The sequence below is a fragment of the Mustela lutreola genome, chromosome 9 (genome assembly GCF_030435805.1).
Source record: "Mustela lutreola isolate mMusLut2 chromosome 9, mMusLut2.pri, whole genome shotgun sequence".
Taxonomy (NCBI): Eukaryota; Metazoa; Chordata; class Mammalia; order Carnivora; family Mustelidae; genus Mustela; species Mustela lutreola.
This window is the reverse complement of record NC_081298.1, coordinates 14508048-14529905: the sequence shown is the minus strand read 5'-3', so window position 1 is coordinate 14529905 and position 21858 is coordinate 14508048. Positions and strand designations below refer to the sequence as shown.

The 21858-nt window shown below is 40.8% G+C and overlaps 1 protein-coding gene across 1 annotated transcript; it reads left to right on the top strand.

Annotated features, from left to right (window-relative positions):
* Positions 1-418: 418 nt before the first annotated feature.
* On the top strand, positions 419-3065 carry WFDC13 (WAP four-disulfide core domain 13). The gene is made up of 2 exons (XM_059133540.1): positions 419-506; positions 2911-3065. The coding sequence occupies exons 1-2, from the start codon at positions 419-421 to the stop codon at positions 3063-3065; spliced, it is 243 nt and encodes an 80-aa protein (XP_058989523.1).
* The last annotated feature ends 18793 nt before the right edge of the window (positions 3066-21858 follow it).

Below are 21858 nucleotides of genomic sequence, written 5' to 3'. Positions count from 1 at the left end.
AAGTCATTTCTCTGCATTAACAACAAACAGAAAGAAATAACTAAAAAGTTACCCACACCTTACCATTTTATTTTAAAAGTCCAAGCTTCTAGGAATAAATATAACAAAGACATGCCAGAATTCTACATGGGAAAAATTATTAAAGTTTTGTGAAAGGACATTAACAAGATCTAGACAGAGGAAAGACATAACAAGGACAAGATTAGGCGATGAAAGGGGTGTAGATTTGAAAAAGCTACCTGGCCCTGGGTGGGCGTGGTTGGGAGGTACTTGGATGTCTGTCATTGGAATACACAGGTGCAAGGCTGGTCACAGCATGCCTCTACTTTGCCCTCCTTCCCTCTCTCCTCCTCTGAATTGTGTCTGGTCAAATCCAGCAGTCCTCAGCCAGGACTTACCCATCTGTCCTGCCAGCAGCATGAAGCCTGTGTTGCTTCTCCAGCTCTTTCTGCTGATTCACTTAACACCACAGCAGGTGCCTGGAAGCCCCAAGGAACATGTGATGAGTAGGTGCTGGGTCTGGGCTCTGGGGAGGGAAGCAGCATCTGTAGAGATGAGAAGATCTGAGGGCTGAGGATAAACATGGTGAAAAAAACATAGTGTCATGTTCAAGGGTCCAAGTCCTATTGCCAGTAAAATCGAGGTTGAATCCCTGCTGTGTGTGTACTGAGTGGTCTTCAACGAAGTGTCTGGTCCTCAGATTTAATCTTTGCAAAGATAAAATGACACTGGGACAGCTCAGGGGAGAAACTGAGATAATGCATGTACACAGAGAGCACTCTTAATGGACCATGATAAATGCTCAATAAGAATTAACTACTGTAGATGTTATCAGCCTCATCATCCAGTGTATTCTTGCTGTCCTAGTTTATTCACGGATGCTTGCACCAACTTTTCAAGCAATAAAACAGAGAGGAGGGTCACCTGGGTGGCTCAGTAGGTTAAGCATCTGACTCTCGATTTCAGCTCAGGTCGTGATCTCCACGTGAGATTGAGCCCCACATCAGACTCTATGGTCAGCAGGGAGTTTGCTTGGGATTCTTTCTCCATCTGCCCCTCCTCTCTCTCTTCCTCTCTCTCTCTCTCTCTCAAATAAGTAAATGAAACTTTTTTAAAAAAACATAGAAGAAAATTAAGTTTATAGAACTCAGCCTGAAGCCTACATAATCTAAGCTTTGGAGAACATTTGGGAGAGAACGAAAGAAAGTCTCACATTTTACTCCACATTTTAAACTTTCAAAGGTACTTGCACAATTACCAGTGACTAGCATCAGTGGCAAGGTATAGAGTCCATCTCAGCAGCCACCATGACCCAGCTCAACATAACAAGAGCTCCCACAGTTCACTTGACCAATACCAAATGGGAAATGAACTATTATCCATCACACCTATATTCTTCTATGGGAAGAGCATCCTCATAATGGTGGGGGCTCAGAAGAGGAAGTATGTACTATCTCAGGAGTTTAAGATACAAGTTCCTGTTTTAGGGGGTCTCAGAAAAGCACACAGATTTATAAGACTGAGGGAAGCCAAGCTAGATGCAAGAGAATGAGGGCAGGATTAATTTGGAGAACTAAGGATTAAAGTTTGAAGAAAACACAAAAAGGGCTCCTGAGAGACTGGTACATCTTTGTGAGTAAGACTGGAATCATATAACCAGAAAAGGAGGCAAAACATGAGAAGGTTCACCTCTCTGAAAACCCTGGCTCACAGATTCGTTCCTCACACTGTTCCTCCACAAAGTGGGGACCAGTTCCAATTTCTTGCACCAATCTAGTGACCCATGGGATGACTAGGAGATCAGGGTGAATGCTGCATAGTGGTCTCTGCCAAATTGTCAACAGCTTGGGCCTTGGCTTTTTTCTCTGGTGCTATTTGTTGTTACAATTATAGCCCCCAATTTCATTAATCATTTGTTCCCTCTAGGTCAGTATGATATCCTATGGACCCCTTTCTAATTGCAAATACTTGCAAAGCTGTAAGTCAACAGGGGCTTATAGAATGCTCCACATATGCCATTTACCCCAAAGAAAGGGCAAGTCACAGGGTACAAAAATTGGGGCCTGGCTGGGCTTTGATGAAGGGGCTAATTGTACCTATCCTTAATGCCTTGGAGCTCAGGAACAGAAAGTAGGTTGTGAGCTGGAGCCCTGTGGCAAGATCTCCTGGTGGAGGTGGTGTTGACTTGGACCCAAGTACTGAGGGATGAGAGGGGAATGAAATGTTAGCATTAAAATGTTTATTCCTCTCTAATAGTAGAAAGTGGGGGCATCCTGACACTCTGACTTCCTTATCAGAAGAGATCTGGGAAGAAAGAAAAGTTGATCTTTGCTCCCCATTCCAAAATACCCACCCTCAACCTCATGAAATAAGTTACACCCAGAACTCATTTGTGATTCTGGTCCTAGTATTCTAGATGCCAGTATCTTTAGTGTACTGAAGTGTACTTCATCCTTTCCCAAAATCTTCCTTCCCCCTCATTTTTCCTATACACAAATAGCACATGTTAGGTCAATCCTAGGATAAACAATGTTGTTAGTGAGAGGCTGTACAATTTGCTTGGGACTACACAATGATTCAGTGCAAATGCACCTACACACCACTCTCTTGCTCATCACACACTGTTCATCTCTTGAACTGGACCTAACTACAGTCTATGAGGTACCTGATCTGCAATTATGGGTACAGGGTTCTGCCAACCTGTCTCCAGTCAGATACCCAAGTCTTGGTTTTCACTGCCAAGAACTCAGAGAAAGGCAGAAGCTAAGGACAAAATCTGATTCTACCTCCCTTTGACCACAGGAGGAAGATAGGGTGGCTGGTTTTCTGGTAGTTACCTGGGCCTTTGGAGTTCTGAATGTTGCTCCAGTCTGTTATTTAGACCCTCCTCTTTCCTGGTCTGTGTTCCAGGGAGTATCTTGGAACCCCCACCCTGCAGATCAGATCCTGGAAACTGTACTCAATTCTGTACATTGCAGGAAGATTGCCAAAACGGACTTCAGTGCTGTTCTTCCTTCTGTGGGATAGTCTGTACATTAAACAACCATGTAAATCATGACAGGTAAGGGGCTTTGCATGCCTGTTCTGACCCAGCTATCTTGGGGAGCTCAACAGAAGAGTCTCTTATCAGCTCCTACAGTGGATCTATTTTTCTAACATTCTCCTTCTCTTTGCCAAGAATAATTTTCTTAAATGCCCTGATTAAAAGACACTTCCTCCATTCCCAGATTAATTAATCCTTCTCATCACCACATCTGTGAATCTCTAAATATGCCTCTCTGAGCATACCCACAAACTCCATCCACAGATCCTGCCCTGTCCCAGAATCCACCTTTATTCTGAAGCCTGGGACATTATAGCTGAGATCATAAGTCTCATCAAAATCCCAAAGCCAATCTGTTTTCTTTGTTTTTGCTTTCCTTCTTTCACCAAATACCATCCTTTGGTCCCCAGTGTTCCTGGGCTCTGGAGATCCTGCAGCCTGAGCAAAGCTTTGGTTAACTGCCAAGGCATTAGCACTGACCCCACATCTGCTGAATGGAAGTGCTCCCAGAACAGAGAAAGGGAGAAAGGGCATTAAAGAGCTATGAGACACCTGGTTTCTAATTCTATCTTTCAGCTATATCTTTCTATAACCTTAAGAAAGACAATTCCCCATGTTTGCCTTTCTTTCTCATGCATAAGATAAGGACTCTTTATTCCAACCTTGAAAGGTTGGTACAAAGACCCACAAGGCAAGAGATTCAACCAGTGACCTTCTAAACGGTGTTGTTCTCTGCTGTATTCTCTGCCCTGAACACAACACCCAACATATGAGACAAGGAACAGAGTGAGGAAATAGGGTCCCAGAGCCATACATCCACACCCAAATCCTGGCTCTTTTACTTCTTAGCAAGTGACCTCAGACAAGTTAATCAATCTCTCTCTGAGCATCATCTTTAAGACTAGAACAACAATAGATAACCTATGCAAACTCTAAAGATATTATGTGCCACAAAGTAATTACTCAGTAAATTTTGCAATTAAGTAATCACCTCTCTTTTAAGAGACTGGCCTTTACAATGAAACTTCACACCTTTCAAGGTTCTGCAAGGGAATGTAGAAGCATAGGTATGACTCTTTGTTGTCACTTGGTTCTTTGAGGTTCTGCTTTCCCTATAGCAAGAAAACTTAACTTCATGGTCTAATTTTACTGAGGGAAGTAATGGAAAATTAAATATTGTATTTCTAAGAACAAAATTTCACCAGAGAATATTTGAGAATATTTTTCTTCTACAGAACCAAGAAAAAGAACAGAAAAAACATCAGGGCACCACCTAAACGTACACCTAGAGGAGTTGGAAAAAGAACATCAAAGAAAGCCCAAATCCAGCGGAAGAAGAAAAATATAAAGTTTAGAGAAGAAATCCATGATATAGGAATCAAGAAACAGTAGAACAGATCAACAAGAGTAGGAGCTGGCTCTTTGAAAGAATTAAGATTGATAAAATCCTGGCCAGACTTACCAAAAAGAAAAGAGAAAGGGCCCAAATAAATAAAATCATAATGAAAGAGGAGCAATCACAACCAACATCAAAGAAATACAAATAATTTTAAGAGAGTATCATAAGCAATTATATATCAACAAATTAGGCAATCTGGAAGAAATGGATAAATTCCTAGGAACATATAAACTACCAAAACTGAAACAGGAAGAAATAGAAAACCTGAACAGACCTAGAACCAGCAAAGAAATTCAATCAGTAATCAAAAATCTCCAGTGAAAAAGAGTCCAGGTCCAGACGGCTTTCCAGGAGAACTCTGCCAAACAATTAAAGAAGAATTAATATCTTTCTTCTGAAGCTAATCAAAAAATAGAAATGGAGGAAAACTTCCAAACTCATTCTATGAGTCCAGCATTACCATGATCCAAAAAAAAAAAAAAAAAAAAAACCAGACAAAGAATTCCAGACCAATATCCCTGATGAACAGGGATGTAAAAATTCTCACCAAGATACTAGCTAATGGGATCCAAGTGTGCATTAAAAGGATTACTCACCAGGACCAAGTGGGACTTACTCCTGGGCTTCAGAGGTGGTTCAACATCCACAAATCTATCAATGTGATATTCCACATAAATAAAAGAAAGGACAAGAACCATATGATCCTCTCAATAGATGCAGAAAAAGCTTTTGACAAAATACAGCAGATTTTCTTGATAAAAAAAAAAAAAAAAAAAAACCTCCACAATGCAGGGATTGAGGGAACATACCTCAATATCATAAAAGCCATATACAAAAGACCCACAGTGAATATCATCCCACATCCCTAAGGTCTGGAACACAACAGGAATGTCCACTCTCACCACTGTTGTTCATCATAGTCCTAGGTTCAGCAACTGGACAACAAAAAGAAAGAAAAGGCATCCAAATCTGATGAATTCAAACTCTCACTCTTCGCAGATGACATGATACTCTATGTAGAAAACCCAAAAGAGGGGCGCCTGGGTGGCTCAGAGGGTTAGAGCCTTTGCCTTTGACTCAGGTTATGATCCCAGGTCCCAGCCCCGCATTGGGCTCTCTGCTCAGCAGGGAGCCTGCTCCCTCCTCTCTCTCTCTGCCTGCCTCTCTGCCTACTTGTGATCTCTCTCTGTCAAATAAATAAATAAAATCTTGAAAAAGAAAAAAAAAAAGACTCCACCAAAAAATTGCTAGAACTGATACAGGAATTCAGCAATATCACAGGTATAGAATCAATACACAAAAGTCTGCAGCATTTCTATACACTGACAATGAAGCAGAAGGAAGAAATCATGGCATTGGTCCCACTTACAATTGCACCAAAACCCATAAGATACCTAGGAATAAACCTAACCAAAAAGGTAAAGGATCTATACTCTGATCCAAAGAAATGGAAAAACATTCCATGCTCATCAACTGGAAGAACAGATATTGTTAAAATGTTTATACTACCCAAAGCAACTTACACATTCAATGCAACCTCTACCAAAATACCACCAACATTTTTCACAGAGCTGGAACAAACAATTCTAAAATTTGCATGGAACCAGAAAAGACCCCCAAATAGCCAAATTAATGTTGAAAAAGAAAATGAAATCTGGAGACATCACAACTCCAGACTTCAAGCTCTATTACAAAACTGTAATCATCAGGACAGTATGGTACTGGCACAAAAACAGACATATAGATCAATGGAACAGAATAGAAAACTCAGAAATGGACCCTCAACTGTATATCCCTTGGTTAAAAAAAAAAAAAAAGACAAGTCTTTTCAACAAATGGTGTTGGGAAAACTGGATAGCCACATGCAGAAGAATGAAACTGGATAAATGTCCTACATCATACACAAAAATAAACTCAAAATGGTTGAAATGAACTCCTCAAACTCAATACACACAAAACAGGCAATCATCAAAAAACAGGCAGAAGATATGAACAGACACTTCTCCAATGAAGACATACAAATGGCTATCAGACACATGAAAAAATGTTCATCATCACTAGCCCTCAGGGAGATTCAAATTAAAACCACATTGAGAAACTACCTTATACCAGTTAAAATGGCCAAAATTAGCAAGACAGGAAACAATATGTGTTGGAGAGGATGTGGAGAAAGGGGAACCCTCTTACACTGTTGGTGGGAATGCAAGTTGGTGCAGCCTCTTTGGAGAACAGTGTGGAGATTCCTCAAGAAATTAAAAATAGAACTTCCCTATGACCCTGCCATTGCACTCCTGGGTATTTACCCCAAAGATACAGATGTCATGAAAAGAAGGGCCATCTGTACCCCAATGTTTATAGCAGCAATGGCCACAGTCACCAAACTATGGAAAGAACCAAGATGCCCTTTAACAGATGAATGGATAAGGAAGATGTGGTCCATATACACTATGGAGTATTATGCCTCCATCAGAAAGGATGAATACCCAACTTTTGTAGCAACATGGACAGGACTGGAAGAGATTAGGCAGAGTCAAGCAGAGAGAGTCAATTATCATATGATTTCACTTATTTGTGGAGCATAACAAATAGCATGGAGGACAAGGGGTGTTAGAGAGAAGGGAGTTGGGGGAAATTGGAAGGGGAGGTGAATCATGAGAGACTATGGACTCTGAAAAACAATCTGAGGGGTTTGAAGTGGCGGGGGGGTGGCAGGTTGGGGTACCAGGTGGTGAGTATTATAGAGGGCATGGAGTGCATGGAGCACTGGGTGTGGTGAAAAAATAATGAATACTGTTATGCTGAAAATAAATAAATTAATTTTAAAAAATGGTTGAAAGACTTAAATGTGAGACAAGAAGCCATCAAAATCTTAGGGGACAACACAGGCAGCAACCTCTTTGACCTCAGCCACAGCAACTTCTTGCTAGACAAAGGCAAGAGAAACAAAAGCAAAAATGAACTTTTCCAAAAGAAAAGCTTTTGCACAACAAAGGAGACAGTGAACAAAACTAAAAGGACTAAAAGGCAACCTGTGGAATGGGAAAAGATAGTCACAACATCTTTTCAGATAAAAGGCTAGTATCCAAAATCTATAGAGAGCTGGGTTTTATATACAACTAAAGAATCTTTGAGCACTACATCAAAAACTAATGATGTACTATATGTTAGCTAATGGAACATAATAAAAAAAAAAAAAAAGGAAGTTATCGAACTCTACATCCAACAAACAAACAAACAAAATCCACTTAAGAAATTCTCAGAAGGGGTGCTGGGTGGCTCAGTGGGTTAAAGCCTCTGCCTTCGGCTCAGGTCATGATCCCAGAGTCCTGGGATTGAGCCCCACATCCGGCTCTGTGCTCAGAGGGGAGCCTGCTTCCTCCTCTCTCTGTCTCTGCCTGCCTCTCTGCCTACTTGTCTGTCAAATAAATAAAATCTTTAAAAAAAAATAATAAATGCGCAGAAGACATGAATAGATATTTCTCCAAAGAAGACATACAAATGGCCAACAGAAACATGATAAAATGCTCAACATCACTCAGCAACAGGGAAATACAAATCAAAACCACAATGGGATATCACCTCACACCAGTCAGAATGGCTAAAATTAACAACTCAAGAAATATTTGGTGAGGATGTGGAGAAAGGGGAATCCTGTTAATACAATTGGTGGGAAAGCAAACTGGTGCAGCCACTCTGGGAAACAGTATGGAGGCTCCTCAGAAAGCTAAAAGTAGAACTTCCCTAGGACTCAGCAATTGTACTAGTAGGTATTTATCTAAAGGATACAAACATAGTAATTTGAAGGGGCACTTGCTCCCCAATGTTTATAACAGCAATGTCCACAATAACAAAACTATGGAAAGAGTCCAAATGTCCACTGACAGATGAATGGATAAAGACGAGTGGATCACACACACACACACACACACACACACATACAGGAATATTAATAAGCAATCAAAAAGAATGAAATCTTGCCATTTGCAATGACATGGATGGAACTAGAGGGTATTATGTGAAGTGAAATAAGTCCATCAGAGGAAGGTAAATACCATAAGACTTCACTCATATGTGGAATTTAAAAAATTAAACAGATGAACAGAGAGGGGAAGGGAAGGAAAAAATAAGACAAGGCAAAAAGAGAGAGGGAGGCAAATCATAAGAGATTCTCTTTTTTTTTTTTAAGATTTTATTTATTTATTTGACAGAGTCAGACACAGCAAGAGAGGGAACACAAGCCAGGGGAATGAGAAAAGTAGAAGCAGGCTTCCTGCTGAGAAAGGAGCCTGATATGGGGCTCAATCCCAGGATCCTGGGATCATGTCCTGAGCCAAGGGCAGACACTTAATGACTGAGTCACCCAGGCTTCCCACCGTAAGAGATTCTTAACTATAGGAAACAAACTGAGGGCTGTTGGAGGGGAGGTGATTGGGGGAATGAGGTAACTGGGTGATTGGCATTAAGGAGGGCACTTGATGTAATGACCACAGAGTATTATATGCAAGTGATGAATCACTAAATTCTACCCCTGAAAATAATAACACAGTGTATGCTAACTAAATTGAATTTAAATTAAAAATTTTAAAAACAAAGAGCCATCATGGTTGGCAACTGAGGCATGTTTCCAAGAACATTTTGTAACTATTGGGGTTTGGCCTGACATTCCCAGTGTGGGATTTTCCAGTTTTCCTCCTCTAGCCTCTTCAATATCCCGGCAACGTCAGAACAGCCTTTTGTCACCCAGATTGTACACTCCTCCACTATCCCCCCACAAACACACCCACCAGGCTATACTCCCATTCCCTGGAGCAAGATGTGGTTCAGGGAGGGTTCTGGCACACAGAGCAACATAAGGAGGCAGAGTCTTGGCCTCAGGTTGGGGGTGGGTGCAGGGAACACAGGGTGCTCACATTCTGAGCCATTGCCAAGGAACAGGCTCTGCCAGGCTTCAGGTTAATGATGTCCTGGGTGGGAAGTCAAGCTGAGCCCTTCACACTCTGTGTGGTCTTGGTCAGCTCACTCCACAACTCTGAGAACATCAGTTTCCTCATGTGAGAGATAAAGAGAACATCCATACATCAGGTTTTCTGAGGATTACATGAGGCCATGTGGAATGGAAGAACTTGATCATTGCAAAGGCTCTGTAAAGGTTAGAAGCTGCCAGCAATTCTCTTTCTGGGTTCCAGATGTTTCCCCTTAAAAAGGGGGGGATCATCCCTATTATTTTACCAATGTTATAGAAAGCAAGAGAGCAAAGTAGAATCCTCTGTAACTCCACCACCAAAACAAAGCTACAATTCATAACTTGGTGGGTTCGGTTTCAGATTATTTGGGGGGTAAGGAGGACCTTAGGGTCTTCTCACAGTCCTTCTGAAGTCACCAGAGTTGCCAAGGGGTATTTCAGCTTAGACAGTCCTTTTTATAACCCTGTACAAAGGAGTTCAATAAATGGTGACAAGGAAAGGCCAGTGGAGGAGCTTATGTGCATGAACACCACCGTGTTCAGACCTGGCGAGTCAGCCCTGCTAACTTCCTCTGCACCTTGTATATGATTAACCACTCAGGCCACACCCTGGCCACCCATCAGAGCTTCAGCATTGTCACATAATCCATGGCCTATGCAGTGGGAAGATACTGAGCTGGTAGTAAGAACCCAGGTGAAAGATAACAGAAGGTGGCTGGTGCAATGATGTAGGGTATTTTTATTGTAGTTTCAGGATTGCATGGTTATGGGTTGATGAGCCTTAGCAAGCCTCATTTCAAAGCATTGCTCAGAGAGACAAGACTTCACCTTGGACACGCAGGAAAAACACTGCGGTAGACCTGAGTGCATCTTCTACAGAACCAGGCATTCTGTTATCTTCTGGTAGGCTCGGCTAGGACAATGCCGTCTGATGTATCGCATTAACTATAATATCTGTTCTATCTACATGTCCAAATATTCGCTCTCCCCAATGCTGTAGCGTGTCCTCAACTGACCATGACTGCTCTGGAGGTCCTGATGCTGGCTGGGAAGCTTGGGTAAGGGAGGAGATGGCAGTGCCAGTGAGGACCTGAGAATAATGCCTGCCTTGTTCCCAGAAAATACAGTCCTGAGCTTCCTGTGGTGATGGAATGGAAGACAAAATAGCCCAGGCGGAACTTGCCAGCATCCTCCACAAAACCTGAGCTCTGGTGGGCATTGCCAAGGGCTCTACCTTTTTAAATGTGAGCTTACATTTTAGCCGTGACAAGCTTCAACTCATCGGGTCTTCGTAGCAACCATAATACCCAGTTCACAAACAGGGAACTGAAGATCATAGAGTTCAAATCACATACACAGCATTAGCCAATGGGCCAGGGGTGAAGCTAGAATATAAACCCAAGGCCTGGGATGCCTTTTTCCCAAGGAATTGCAAATTTGGGCAGTCAGTTTCAGTGCTGTCAAATGGGTCTTCACATTTTCCTGCTTCCACTGAATTTTCCCATTGACGCTCTTGCCCCGGCTTCCAGCTCAGGCCTCATAACTCCTCATTCCCCTTCACACTTAGAAAGCTGCCTTTTTCAGCTTGGCCTCCCTCCAAGGCCCTGTGCCCTCTGTCCCTCTGTGCTCAAACTCTAGCTTTGCACTCTGCCAGAATGTCTTTCTTCCACTCACCCAATGAACTCCAACTCGTGCTTCAAGCCTTACATTAAATAAAAATCTCTGTAGGACCAATTCACCCCAGATGGAATGGGCCACTCTGTGTCCTTTCAAAGTACTGTATCTTGCCCTTATAGGAACTCTCAACACATTGTCCTATCATCATTTAACCTAGTATTTTCTCTATCTAGAGAATGAATCTCATAAAAGCAGGAACTGTGTCAGACTTCTTTGCCACAGAACCTTAGAACATAACACCATGCCCTGCATATAGTAAGGATACAATTCTGAATTTTCAAATGGGATGGGAAGGAAGCTGGCAAGGAGTAGACTAATCCTAACACTCAATGCCTTGTTCTCATAAAGAAAATCTTCACTGCATAGTCCGGAACCCCTCAGATATCAGATGACTACTTTGGGGGCTGGACCCAGCCTCCTTTTAGAAATTATTTTTCTTTTTCTTTAACCATTCTATTTTTTAATTTTTCCTTTTCAATTTTCTTAATTTTTTTAATGTAGTTGTGGTTTTTTAGTGTTCAGTGATTCATTAGTTGCATATAACACCCAGGGTTCATCTCAACAGGTGCCTTATTTGATATATATCACGTGGTTCCCCCATCCCCTCACCCCATTCCCTTCTGTAACCCTCAGTTTGGTTCTCAAAGTCCAGAGTCTCTCATGGCTTGTCTTCCTCTCTGATTTCTTCCCATTCAGTTTTCCCTCCCTTCAGCTGTGATCCTCTGCTCTATTCCTTATATTCCACATATGAGTGAAACCATATGATAAATGTCTTTCTCTGCTTGACTTATTTCACTTAGCTTAATCCCCTCCAGTTCCATCCCTGTCAATGCAAATGGTGGGTATTCATTCTTTCTGCTGGTTAATACTCCATTGTATATATGGACCACACTCGTTTGTTGAAAGGCATCTCAGCTCCTTCAACAGTTTGGCTATTGTGGACATTGCTGCTATGAACATTGGGATGCATATGACCCTTCTTTCTACTACATCTATATCTTTGGGGTAAATACTTAGTAGTGCACTCTGGTACAGCAACTCTGTAAAACAGTATGGGAGTTCCTCAAGATGTTAAAAATATAAATTATTTTTCTTAAAAACAAAATGATATTTGCTTTTGGAAACTTTGAATACGGTGAAAAACACTCCCTACCCCCCCCCCAAAAAATAAAACTTGGAAATATCCATTTAGAAAGGATGGTAAGACAGAGTAAGGGTTAAAGTTCCTAGCCGTTCTGAGATTCAGTCTAGCTTTGTCCTTGCTGGCCTGGGGAGGCTGGGTGTATCTCCAACTCCTTGGGCCTCAGTCTCTTTATCTTTAAGTGTCATTGAACAACACCTACCCTCAGGTGTGTCATGAGACCAAATGAGATGATACAGATAAAGGATGTACCACAGCTCCTGGTAGAGTCTAAGGAGAGGGTTACTATCATTGTTCATGTCTTTCCAGTCCTTTTTTTAATAAAAATTCCTGTTTTAGAAAAGAATCTAAGTGTACCTTCCACCTTAAACTCTCTGCCTTTAAAAAAATTTTTACTTAGATTCCATATAAATTAGCTCCCAAAGAAGACAAGTGTCATGTCTCTGACCTTTGAAACATCTTCTAAGGTGGAACAAGGCATAGCTATGGAAAGTGCTCCATCCCTGAGAGATATAATCAAACCACATGATGAAATATCAGATAACTTAACAATGATCTTGATTCTTCTACTAAGTCTCCAGCAACTATGGAAGATGTTACTTCCCCCTGCAAATCCCATGTGAATGTACCAACTTGGAAATTTGTGGTCACCTATTCCCACCATACCATACCCACAACCACATCCCATCCAAATGAACATTTCCCAAGATAAATTTATCACAATTTCATGTTCCACTCCTCTCCTCTATTTCCCCTTTCTAATGTGGCTTATCTCTGGTGACCCTTGGCCCAGAGCCAGAAACATTGTTCAGAAGATGCTGCAGGCTCCTTCACCACCATGAGCTGACCTGATGTGGTTCAAGTTGACCTAGCAGTCAGGCCTCTCACACTAACAATGGCCCATTCAAACTGTAGCTATCACAGTTTGAATCACTGGAACTTGATCTATCTCTCCATTACAAGGACACTGATCACAGGAGGCTATTTAAATGTAAATTTATATTGACTACAACTCAGTAAAATAAAATATTCCATCAGTTCCTCAATCATACTAATCACTTTTCAAGTGATCAATAACCTCTTGTGACTTGTGGCTACTGTTGTTACAAAAATCAAATACAGAACATTCCCACCATGGTAGAAAGTTCTATTGGAAAACATAGCTTGGGGCTACATAGAGCTAATATCTAAATAATAATGGCAAAATAAAGATCATGGTGTCAGAGAATTTTACAAGGATTTATTGTTATAGGGGTTTCTTTTTAGCATTTAGTTCCAGTTATTTGTGAAGAAATAAAATTCCAAGAAATGTGCTAATTGTTGAAGGATGTATTTGAACTTTTTACCCTAAATATAGTATATTAGTGTAATATGAAAAGAACCTGAGGTAGAGACAGGCAGTGAAGGCACTGGGAAAATGGAGATCTCCTACTTCATAGTCACCCACATGTAGATTTCCCAACTGAAGGAACTGGAGGTGATACAGGAATGAGCCCAATATTTTTTTTGGAGGATTAGATGAGTGTTGGACTGGAGGACCCACAGCCATCAAACCAAGTGAAAACAGTTACTAAAAAACTGATGAAATAATGATATGGATAAAGATATTTGTCAATGTTACTTATAAATGTGAAATATTTGAATCAGCTTTAATATTCAACAATAGGAGACTAGTTATGTAAATCATGGTAGAACCATGGTGTGAAACAACCATATTTATGATAGGCTATGGAATGGAATTTCATCCCTGTCTCACAGATTTTAGCTGAGACTTCATAGCTGAAGATAATTATCAATGAGTGTCCATTCATTCTAAAGAGAAAAATAAAATACTTGAAGAGGAAAGCATTCAGAAGCGGCCAGAGTGGTTCAATGGCCATCGCTCAACTCCAGCCATCCAAGAGAAGGTCAGAGCTTTAATAGAGAGGGTCCATGAACATGTTTTTGGAAGGGGTGTCATAGAACTAAGGAATGCTGTGCTCCCCTCCAGCCTGAACTCACAGGTGAGTTCAATCTTCTGCAAGAAGGGATGACTGACATTCCAGCCCCATGCTGAGTACAGCTGAATTTCAGGAAAAGGAGATCCTCTCACATGCTGCTGTCCAAGCAGGGCATGAAAGAGCTTGAAAGAGATTGAGGTGTATCCTCTGAGGTTGAAAGGCATAGAGACTACTGTCTGGATGCTGAGAAGTGATGGGAGATTTTTCCCATCCGGAGTCTAAAAAGGCTAGGAAGCTGTATTCTTGTAAGCCAAAGAAATAACAGAAAAGTAACCAGGCTTGAGACATCTAGTAAAACCTTCAGCAAGAAGGCTGCCACTTGTGGACATCTTGAGTGTGTTGCCAGGGACAGTTATACAAGAAATTAGCACAGAATACATCACCTAATCAGGAAATGCTGCAGCCTGGAAACAAAAACACCCCTTGGACTAAGGGGAATGGGTCATGCAAATGCCTTGAGGAAGGATAGACTAAAAGTCTTCCAAAGACTCAACAACCCAAGATTCCTTGCTCCCCTTCATCTTACCACTAATCTTTCTTCTAAGACTCCAAGAGTGTCCCCAACAATGGCAATTATCAGTTTCATTTGGTGGGGGGGCTTTAGAGATTGAGGGGTTTGTTGTTGTTGTTTTGTATCACACGGCAAAATTCCTCCATCAAATGTCACAAAACCATATCTTCGTTATGGAGTAAGATTGCCAAGTAGCTACCTCATGCTCCTTATTTCACTGAACAAATCGAATGGTTTCCCTGTTGGCTGTTGTGATTAGTCAGTTTTAAAAGGAGAAATAGGACTGCTACTCAACAGTTTAGCAGGAATGAGACCTAGAAAACAGGAATTTTCTAGGTCTGGCATAATAGAAAATTACAGCAACTGATACAGACAGAGACACAAATGGTTCACATACTTCAGAAATGAGGATTTGGAACATACTTCCAGGTTTTTAAAAAAACCTCCCAAAAAACAAGAGCACAGGACCTGACAGATTTCCTGGGGAATTCTACCAAACTTTCAAAGAAGATATAACAGCTTCTCCTGAAGCTGTTTCAAAAAATTGAAGCAGAAGGAAAACTTCCAGACTCTTTTTATGAAGCCAGCATTACCCTGATCCCCAAACCAGGCAAAGACCTCACCAAAAAGGAGAATTTCAGACCAATATCCCTGATGAATTTGGATGCTAAGATTCTCAACAAGATCCTAGATAATAGGATCCAACAGCACATTAAAAAGATTATCCACCATGACCAGGTGGGATTCATCCCTGTGTTACAAGGATGGTTCAACATTCGCGAATCAATCAATATGATAGAAAAAATCAATAAGAGGAGAGAGAAGAACCACATGGTCCTTTCAATTGATGCAGAAAAAGCATTTGACAAAATCCCACAGCAAATATCATTCTCAATGGGAAAAAGCTGACAGCCTTCCCTTTGAGATCAGGAGCATGACAAGGATGCCCACTCTCACCACTTTTATTCAACATAGTATTAGAAGTCCTAGCAACAGCAATCAGACAACAAAGAGAAATAAAAGGTATCCAAATTGGCAATGAAGAAGTCAAACTCTCTCTCTTCGCAGATAACATGATACTTTATATGGCAAACCCAAAAGACTCCACCCCCAAACTACTAGAACTCATACAGCAATTCAGTAAGGTGGCAGGATACAAAGTCAATGTACAGAAATCAGTTGCTTTCTTATACACTAACAATGAAAATACAGAAAGGGAAATTAGAGAATCCATTCCATTTACTATAGCATCAAGAACCATAAGATAAACTGGGAATAAACCTAACCAAAGAGGTAAAGGATCTGTACTCAAGAAACTGCAGAAACTCATGAAAGAAACTGAAGAAGACACAAAATGATGGAAGACCATTCCATGCTCATGGATCAGAAGAATAAATATTGTTAAAATGTCTATACCGCCCCATAAAAAGAAATGAAATCTTGCCATCTGCGACGATGTGGATGGAACTAGAGTGTATTATGCTTAGCAAAATAAGCCAATCAGAGAAAGACAACTATCATATGATCTCCCTGATATGAGGAAGTCGAGAAACAACATGGGAAGTTTGAGGGGTAGGAAAAGAATAAATGAAACAAGATGGGATCAGGAGGGAGACAAACCATAAGAGACTCAATCTCACAAAACAAACTGAGGGTTGCTAGGGGGAGAGAGGTAGGGAGAGGGTGGTTGGGTTCTGGACATTGGGGAGGGTATGTGCTATGGTGAGTGCTGTGAAGTCTGTAAACCTGGTGATTCACAGACTTGTACCCCTGGGGCTAATAATACATTATATGTTAATTTTTTTAAAGTGTCTATATTGCCTAGAGCAATCGATACTTTCAATGCCATTCTGATCAAAATTCCACCAGCATTTTTCAAAGAGCTGGAACAAACAATCCTAAAATTTGTATGGAATCAGAAGAGACCCCGAATTGCTATGGAAATGTTGAAAAACAAAAATAAAATTGGTGGCATCACGTTCCCTGATTTCAAGCTTTACTACAAAGCTGTGATCACCAAGACAGCATGGTACTGGCATAAAAACAGACACATAGACCAGTGGAACAGAATAGAGAGCCCAGATATGGACCCTCAACTCTATGGGCAAATAATCTTCCACAAAGCAGGAAAAAATATCCAGTGAAAAAAAGACAGTCTCTTCAATAATGGTGCTAGGAAAATTGGACAGCTATGTAAAAAAGAATGAAACTCGACCATTCTCTTACACCATACACAAAGATAAACTCGAAATTGATAAAAGACCTCAACATGAGACAGAAATCCATCAGAGGAGAACATAGGCAGTAACCTCTTCGATATCAGCCACAGCAACTTCTTTCAAGATATGTCTCCAAAGGCAAAGGAAACAAAAGCAAAAATGAACTTTTGGGACTTCATCAAGATCAAAATCTTCTGCACAACAAAGGAAACTGTCAACAAAACAAAGAGGCAACCCACGGAATGGGAGAAGATATTTGCAAATGACAGTACAGATAAAAGGATCTATAAAGAACTCTTCAAACTCCACACATACAAAACGGATAATTATGTCAAAAAATGGGCAGAATATCCAGGATCTAAAAAGAACTCCTCAAACTCCACACACACAAAACAGAAACCATGTAAAAAAAAAAAAAAAATGGGCAGAAGACATGAACAGACACTTCTCCAATGAAGACACACAAATGGCTAAAAGACACATGAAAAAATGTTTATCATCACTAGCCCTCAGGGAGATTCAAATCAGAACTACATTGAGATGCCACCTTACACCAGTTAGAATGGCCAAAATTAACAAGACAGTAAAGAACAAGTGTTGGAGAGGCTGTGGAGAAAGGGGAACCCTTTTATACTGTTGGTATGAATGCAAGTTGGTACAGCCACTTTGGAAAACAGTGTGGAGATTCCTTAAGAAATTAAAAATAGAGCTTCCCTGTGGCCCTGCAATTGCAGTACTGGGTAATTACCCCAAAAATACAGATGTAGTGAAAAGAAGGGCCATCTGTACCCCAATGTTTATAGCAGCAATGGCCACAGTCGCCAAACTGTGGAAAGAACCAAGATGTCCTTCAACAGACGAATGGATAAGGAAGATGTGGTCCATATACACGATGGACTATTATGCCTCCATTAGAAAGGATGAATACCCAACTTTTGTATCAACATGGACGGGACTGGAAGAGATTATGCTGAGTGAAATAAGTCAAGCAGAGACAGTCCATTATCATATGGTTTCACTTATTTGTGAAGCATAAGAAATAACATGAAGGACACAAGGAGATGGGAGAGGAGAAGGGAGTTGGAGGAAACTGGAGGGGGAGATGAACCATAAGAAACTATGGACTCTGGGGCGCCTGGGTGGCTCAGTGGGTTAAGCCACTGCCTTCGGCTCAGGTCATGATCTCAGGGTCCTGGGATTGAGTCCCGCATCGGGCTCTCTGCTCAGCAGGGAGCCTGCTTCCTCCTCTCTCTCTGCCTGCCTCTCTGCCTACTTGTGTTCTGTCAAATAAATAAAAATTAAAAAAAATCTTTAAAAAAAAAAAAAAAGAAAGAAACTATGGACTCTGAAAAACAATCTGAGGGTTTTGAAGGGGCCGGGGGTGGGAGGGAGGGTGAGCCTAGTGCTGGGTATTGTGGAGGGCACGTATTGCATGGAACACTGGGTGTGGTACATAAACAATGAATTCTGGTACATTGAAAAGAAATTTTAAAAATTTAAAAATTTTTTAAAAAAACACACAACACTAACTAGCTGCTGCATTGCTGGGTGAAAGCAAAGCAAATGTGGATGAATAATGTGAAGAAGAAGTCCTGAATATCAGCCACTACTTTGTGATCAGAAAAGAGGACCATAATTTTCTCTTCTTTGCTGTATCATAGATGTTTATAAATATAAATGTCATCACTGTTTTATATATGTGTGTGTGTTTATTTTAGTTATTTCCCATCTCCCATGTTCTCCTACTATTTTATATGATGTGAGCAGGTAATATTTATATTAGAATTTTTTTCATAGGTTCAGTAACAATCTCCCACCATAAATCTCAGCAGTGGCAACAATAAAAGTTTCTCTCACACACACATCAGCAAGAAAACAGATGCCTGACTAATCTAAACTGGGTTTGACTGAGCTTGGATCCAGGCTGAGAGTAGAGTCTACTTTTGATCCTTGTGTCTCTCCTCCTTCTTGAACCAAGAGTTTCTCAACAAACACTCTTCCTGTGGTAAAATGCAGAACTCAAAGCAGAAATCCAACCCCACAAGCCTGTTATTATTTCTTGACCAAAACAAGCAACAAGATCAACTCTAAAGTCAAAGACCCAGGAAATATAGAAGTACAGACTGTCCACTTGGAGGCCACTGGATGAAAGTAGATATATAATAATGGATTTAATAAGGCTTACAAGAAAGAGATTAATTCAATTATTATAAATACATAATGAATCCAGTGTACTCACACTTTGCATTTCAAAAAAAAGAAATGTCCCTTCTGAATGAGTCTGAAATTTTTAGAAAACTATGATCATATAGCGTGGACACTACACTGGAAGCAATGGGCAAGAAGGAAGCAGAAAGATAAGGTATAAGGTTGTACTTCTTATTTCCACCATTTAAATAATGAGAAAGAAGCAAAGCACTAATGAGGTATTCTCTGCAAAGCTGGTGAATACATGAAAAAAAAAAAAACTGTAGTCAGAAACAGTAAAAGTAAGAGTCAAGGGTAGGGGATAAAAGCAAAAATAGGAGTCAGAGATTTAACCCTTGTTGGAATCTTGGACTCTCCTGATGGGAACTTTTACTAAGTCCTTTTGTGTCCCTTCCATGCCTCCTTATTGGAATAAACTTTTTCAATTTGAGCAGAACTAAGTGAATGTCTGATTATGTACAAGAAATTATTTCAGTCAAGGATCTTAAATAGGAGGTTGACTACTGCACAAGAATGCTACATAACAGAGGTATGAAGAAACCAGAAGGCTTTTGGAAAAGTGTGCATTAATTCATGATACATATAATAAGTATAGTAGTGTATCAGCGTGACTGAGTTGGTTGAGAAAACTTCGATGCAGGAATCATTAAGAGAAGCTGGTCCTTCTGCCAGATGACCAAGAAAGGAATTCAGGGCAGAAACTTTCCATTAGACAAATCCAAGGAATCTTTTGGAGCAGTAGTGGGAAGCACTGTTTAAGCAAGTAGTATTAAGCTAATAAATAAAATATCTTGCTCCTGCATTGACCAAGGGAGCAGAAAGAAGTCACAGTGATATGGGGACAAAATTATCTGTGTGCATCTATGGATTTAGTTGTTTTTTTTTTCCCCCGTTAGCATTGTATGCTCTGGCTCTGGTGACTTGGCATGGCAGTTTCCACACAAATATGACAGAAAAAAGTAAGAAGCACAGTCCTAAGATAGAAATATACAGGATTATATACAAACCCCATGTCAGATAGCTTCCATACTCAAGGAGACAGAACTCCTTCATCTGTAGCATGTACTCATGCAACCATGTTTTAGAATGCCACCTCTTTTCTCAAATCCAAGCCTTTAAGACTTGCCTGGGAACTCTGAGGCTTAAAGAAAGATGATGTATCAGGAGCAGTGGCCAGGGAAACAGTTGCAATTCCATGAAGCTCTGAGTCCATTAACTTCACAGTAGTACACCACTCACCCCCGCCACGCCCTCTAGGCACACTTCCTGACTCAGGTAGATTTGTCTATACTATTGGCACGTCCATTCTCAATATCAACTGGAGTAAGTTTATTAAGCTTTGATCAAACACAAAGTGCCAAGTCACTCCCCTGGACACATTCTAGAATACTGTCCACTCAGTAAAGTCAGAGATAGGTCCTACATTCCATCAATCTTTTGTCACTTTTTAGGAGCTTCTTCCTGAATTAAGAACAAAATTATGGGTTCTGACTATGGGGAAAAATACCTCTTAGGGCATTGGGAAATCCTAACCTAGAGTCTAGCCTCACGATATTCTAAATCTTTTTCAGGGTAAAGGCTAGGACAGGAATGTAACTCCTCCTGGAGTCTCGGTCCTGCTCTTAAACCTCAAGTCTAATAATCTGGAGCAGTGGGTAAAGCACCCAGAAAGGCCCAGATGAACCTCCTACTTGTTGCTTTTGGGACAAGATGGGAGAAATTTTATCTGAGCTGAAACTATTATTTTAGGCTGGGACTTAATTTTTTGGTGGCTCCTCATGCATTTTGTTCCTATCTTTCCCACTTCACTAGTTCTCAGCCCCTGGGGGAGGACGGGATGTGCCAAACAGCTAATAAACCAAGGGGACCTTATGTCCCTAGAGCCCCATCCCATTCTTTACACCTTCAAAGCAGCATGGTGTCCTGAAAAAAATTTTTTTTAAGATTTTTTTTTTTTTTTGACAGACAGAGATCACAAGTAAGCAGAGAGGCAGGCAGAGAGAGAGGAAGGGAAGCAGGCTCCCTGCTGAGCAGAGAGCCCGATGTGGGGCTCGATCCCAGGACCCCAGGATCATGATCTGAGCCAAAGGCAGAGGCTTTAACCCAATGAGCCACCCAGGCACCCCCTGAAAAACTGTTTAATTTAATATGAAGATTAATTAAATTTAAAACTTTTAATTTAATAAGGTTAATTAATTAAAAACTTTTTAATTTAATAAGGTTCAAATTAGTTTATGGTTTTATTTACTGGCATTCAAACTTGTTTCAAAAAGATTTAAGGCAGGGGCACCTGGGTCGTTCAGTGGGTTAAAGCCTCTGCCTTCAGCTCTGGTCATGATCTAGGAGTCCTAGGATAGAGTCCTGCATCTGGCTCTCTGCTCAGCAGGGAGCCTGCTTCCCCCTCTCACTCTCTGCCTGCCTCTCTGCTGACTTGTGATCTCTGTCTGTCAAATGAATAAATAAAATCTTTAAAAAAAAAAAAAAGGATTTAAGTCAGCTTACCAGGATTCATAATACATAATATTTTAAACACACACACACACACATTTAGGGGCTCCTGGGTGGCTCAGTTATTTAAGCATCTGTCTTCAGCTCAGGTCATGATCCAAGGGTCCTGGGATCAAGCCCTGCATCAGGCTCCCTGCTCCCTGGGGAGCCTGCTTTTCTCCCTCTCCCTCTGCCTGCCACTTCCCCTGC

Bases quoted from the DNA above. Each gene is read 5' to 3' on its own strand.
- WFDC13 (XM_059133540.1), top strand. From the start codon at position 419: ATGAAGCCTGTGTTGCTTCTCCAGCTCTTTCTGCTGATTCACTTAACA. The intron at 507-2,910 runs GTAGGTGCTGGG...TCTGTGTTCCAG, and splicing joins CCCCAAGGAACATGTGATGA to GGAGTATCTTGGAACCCCCA.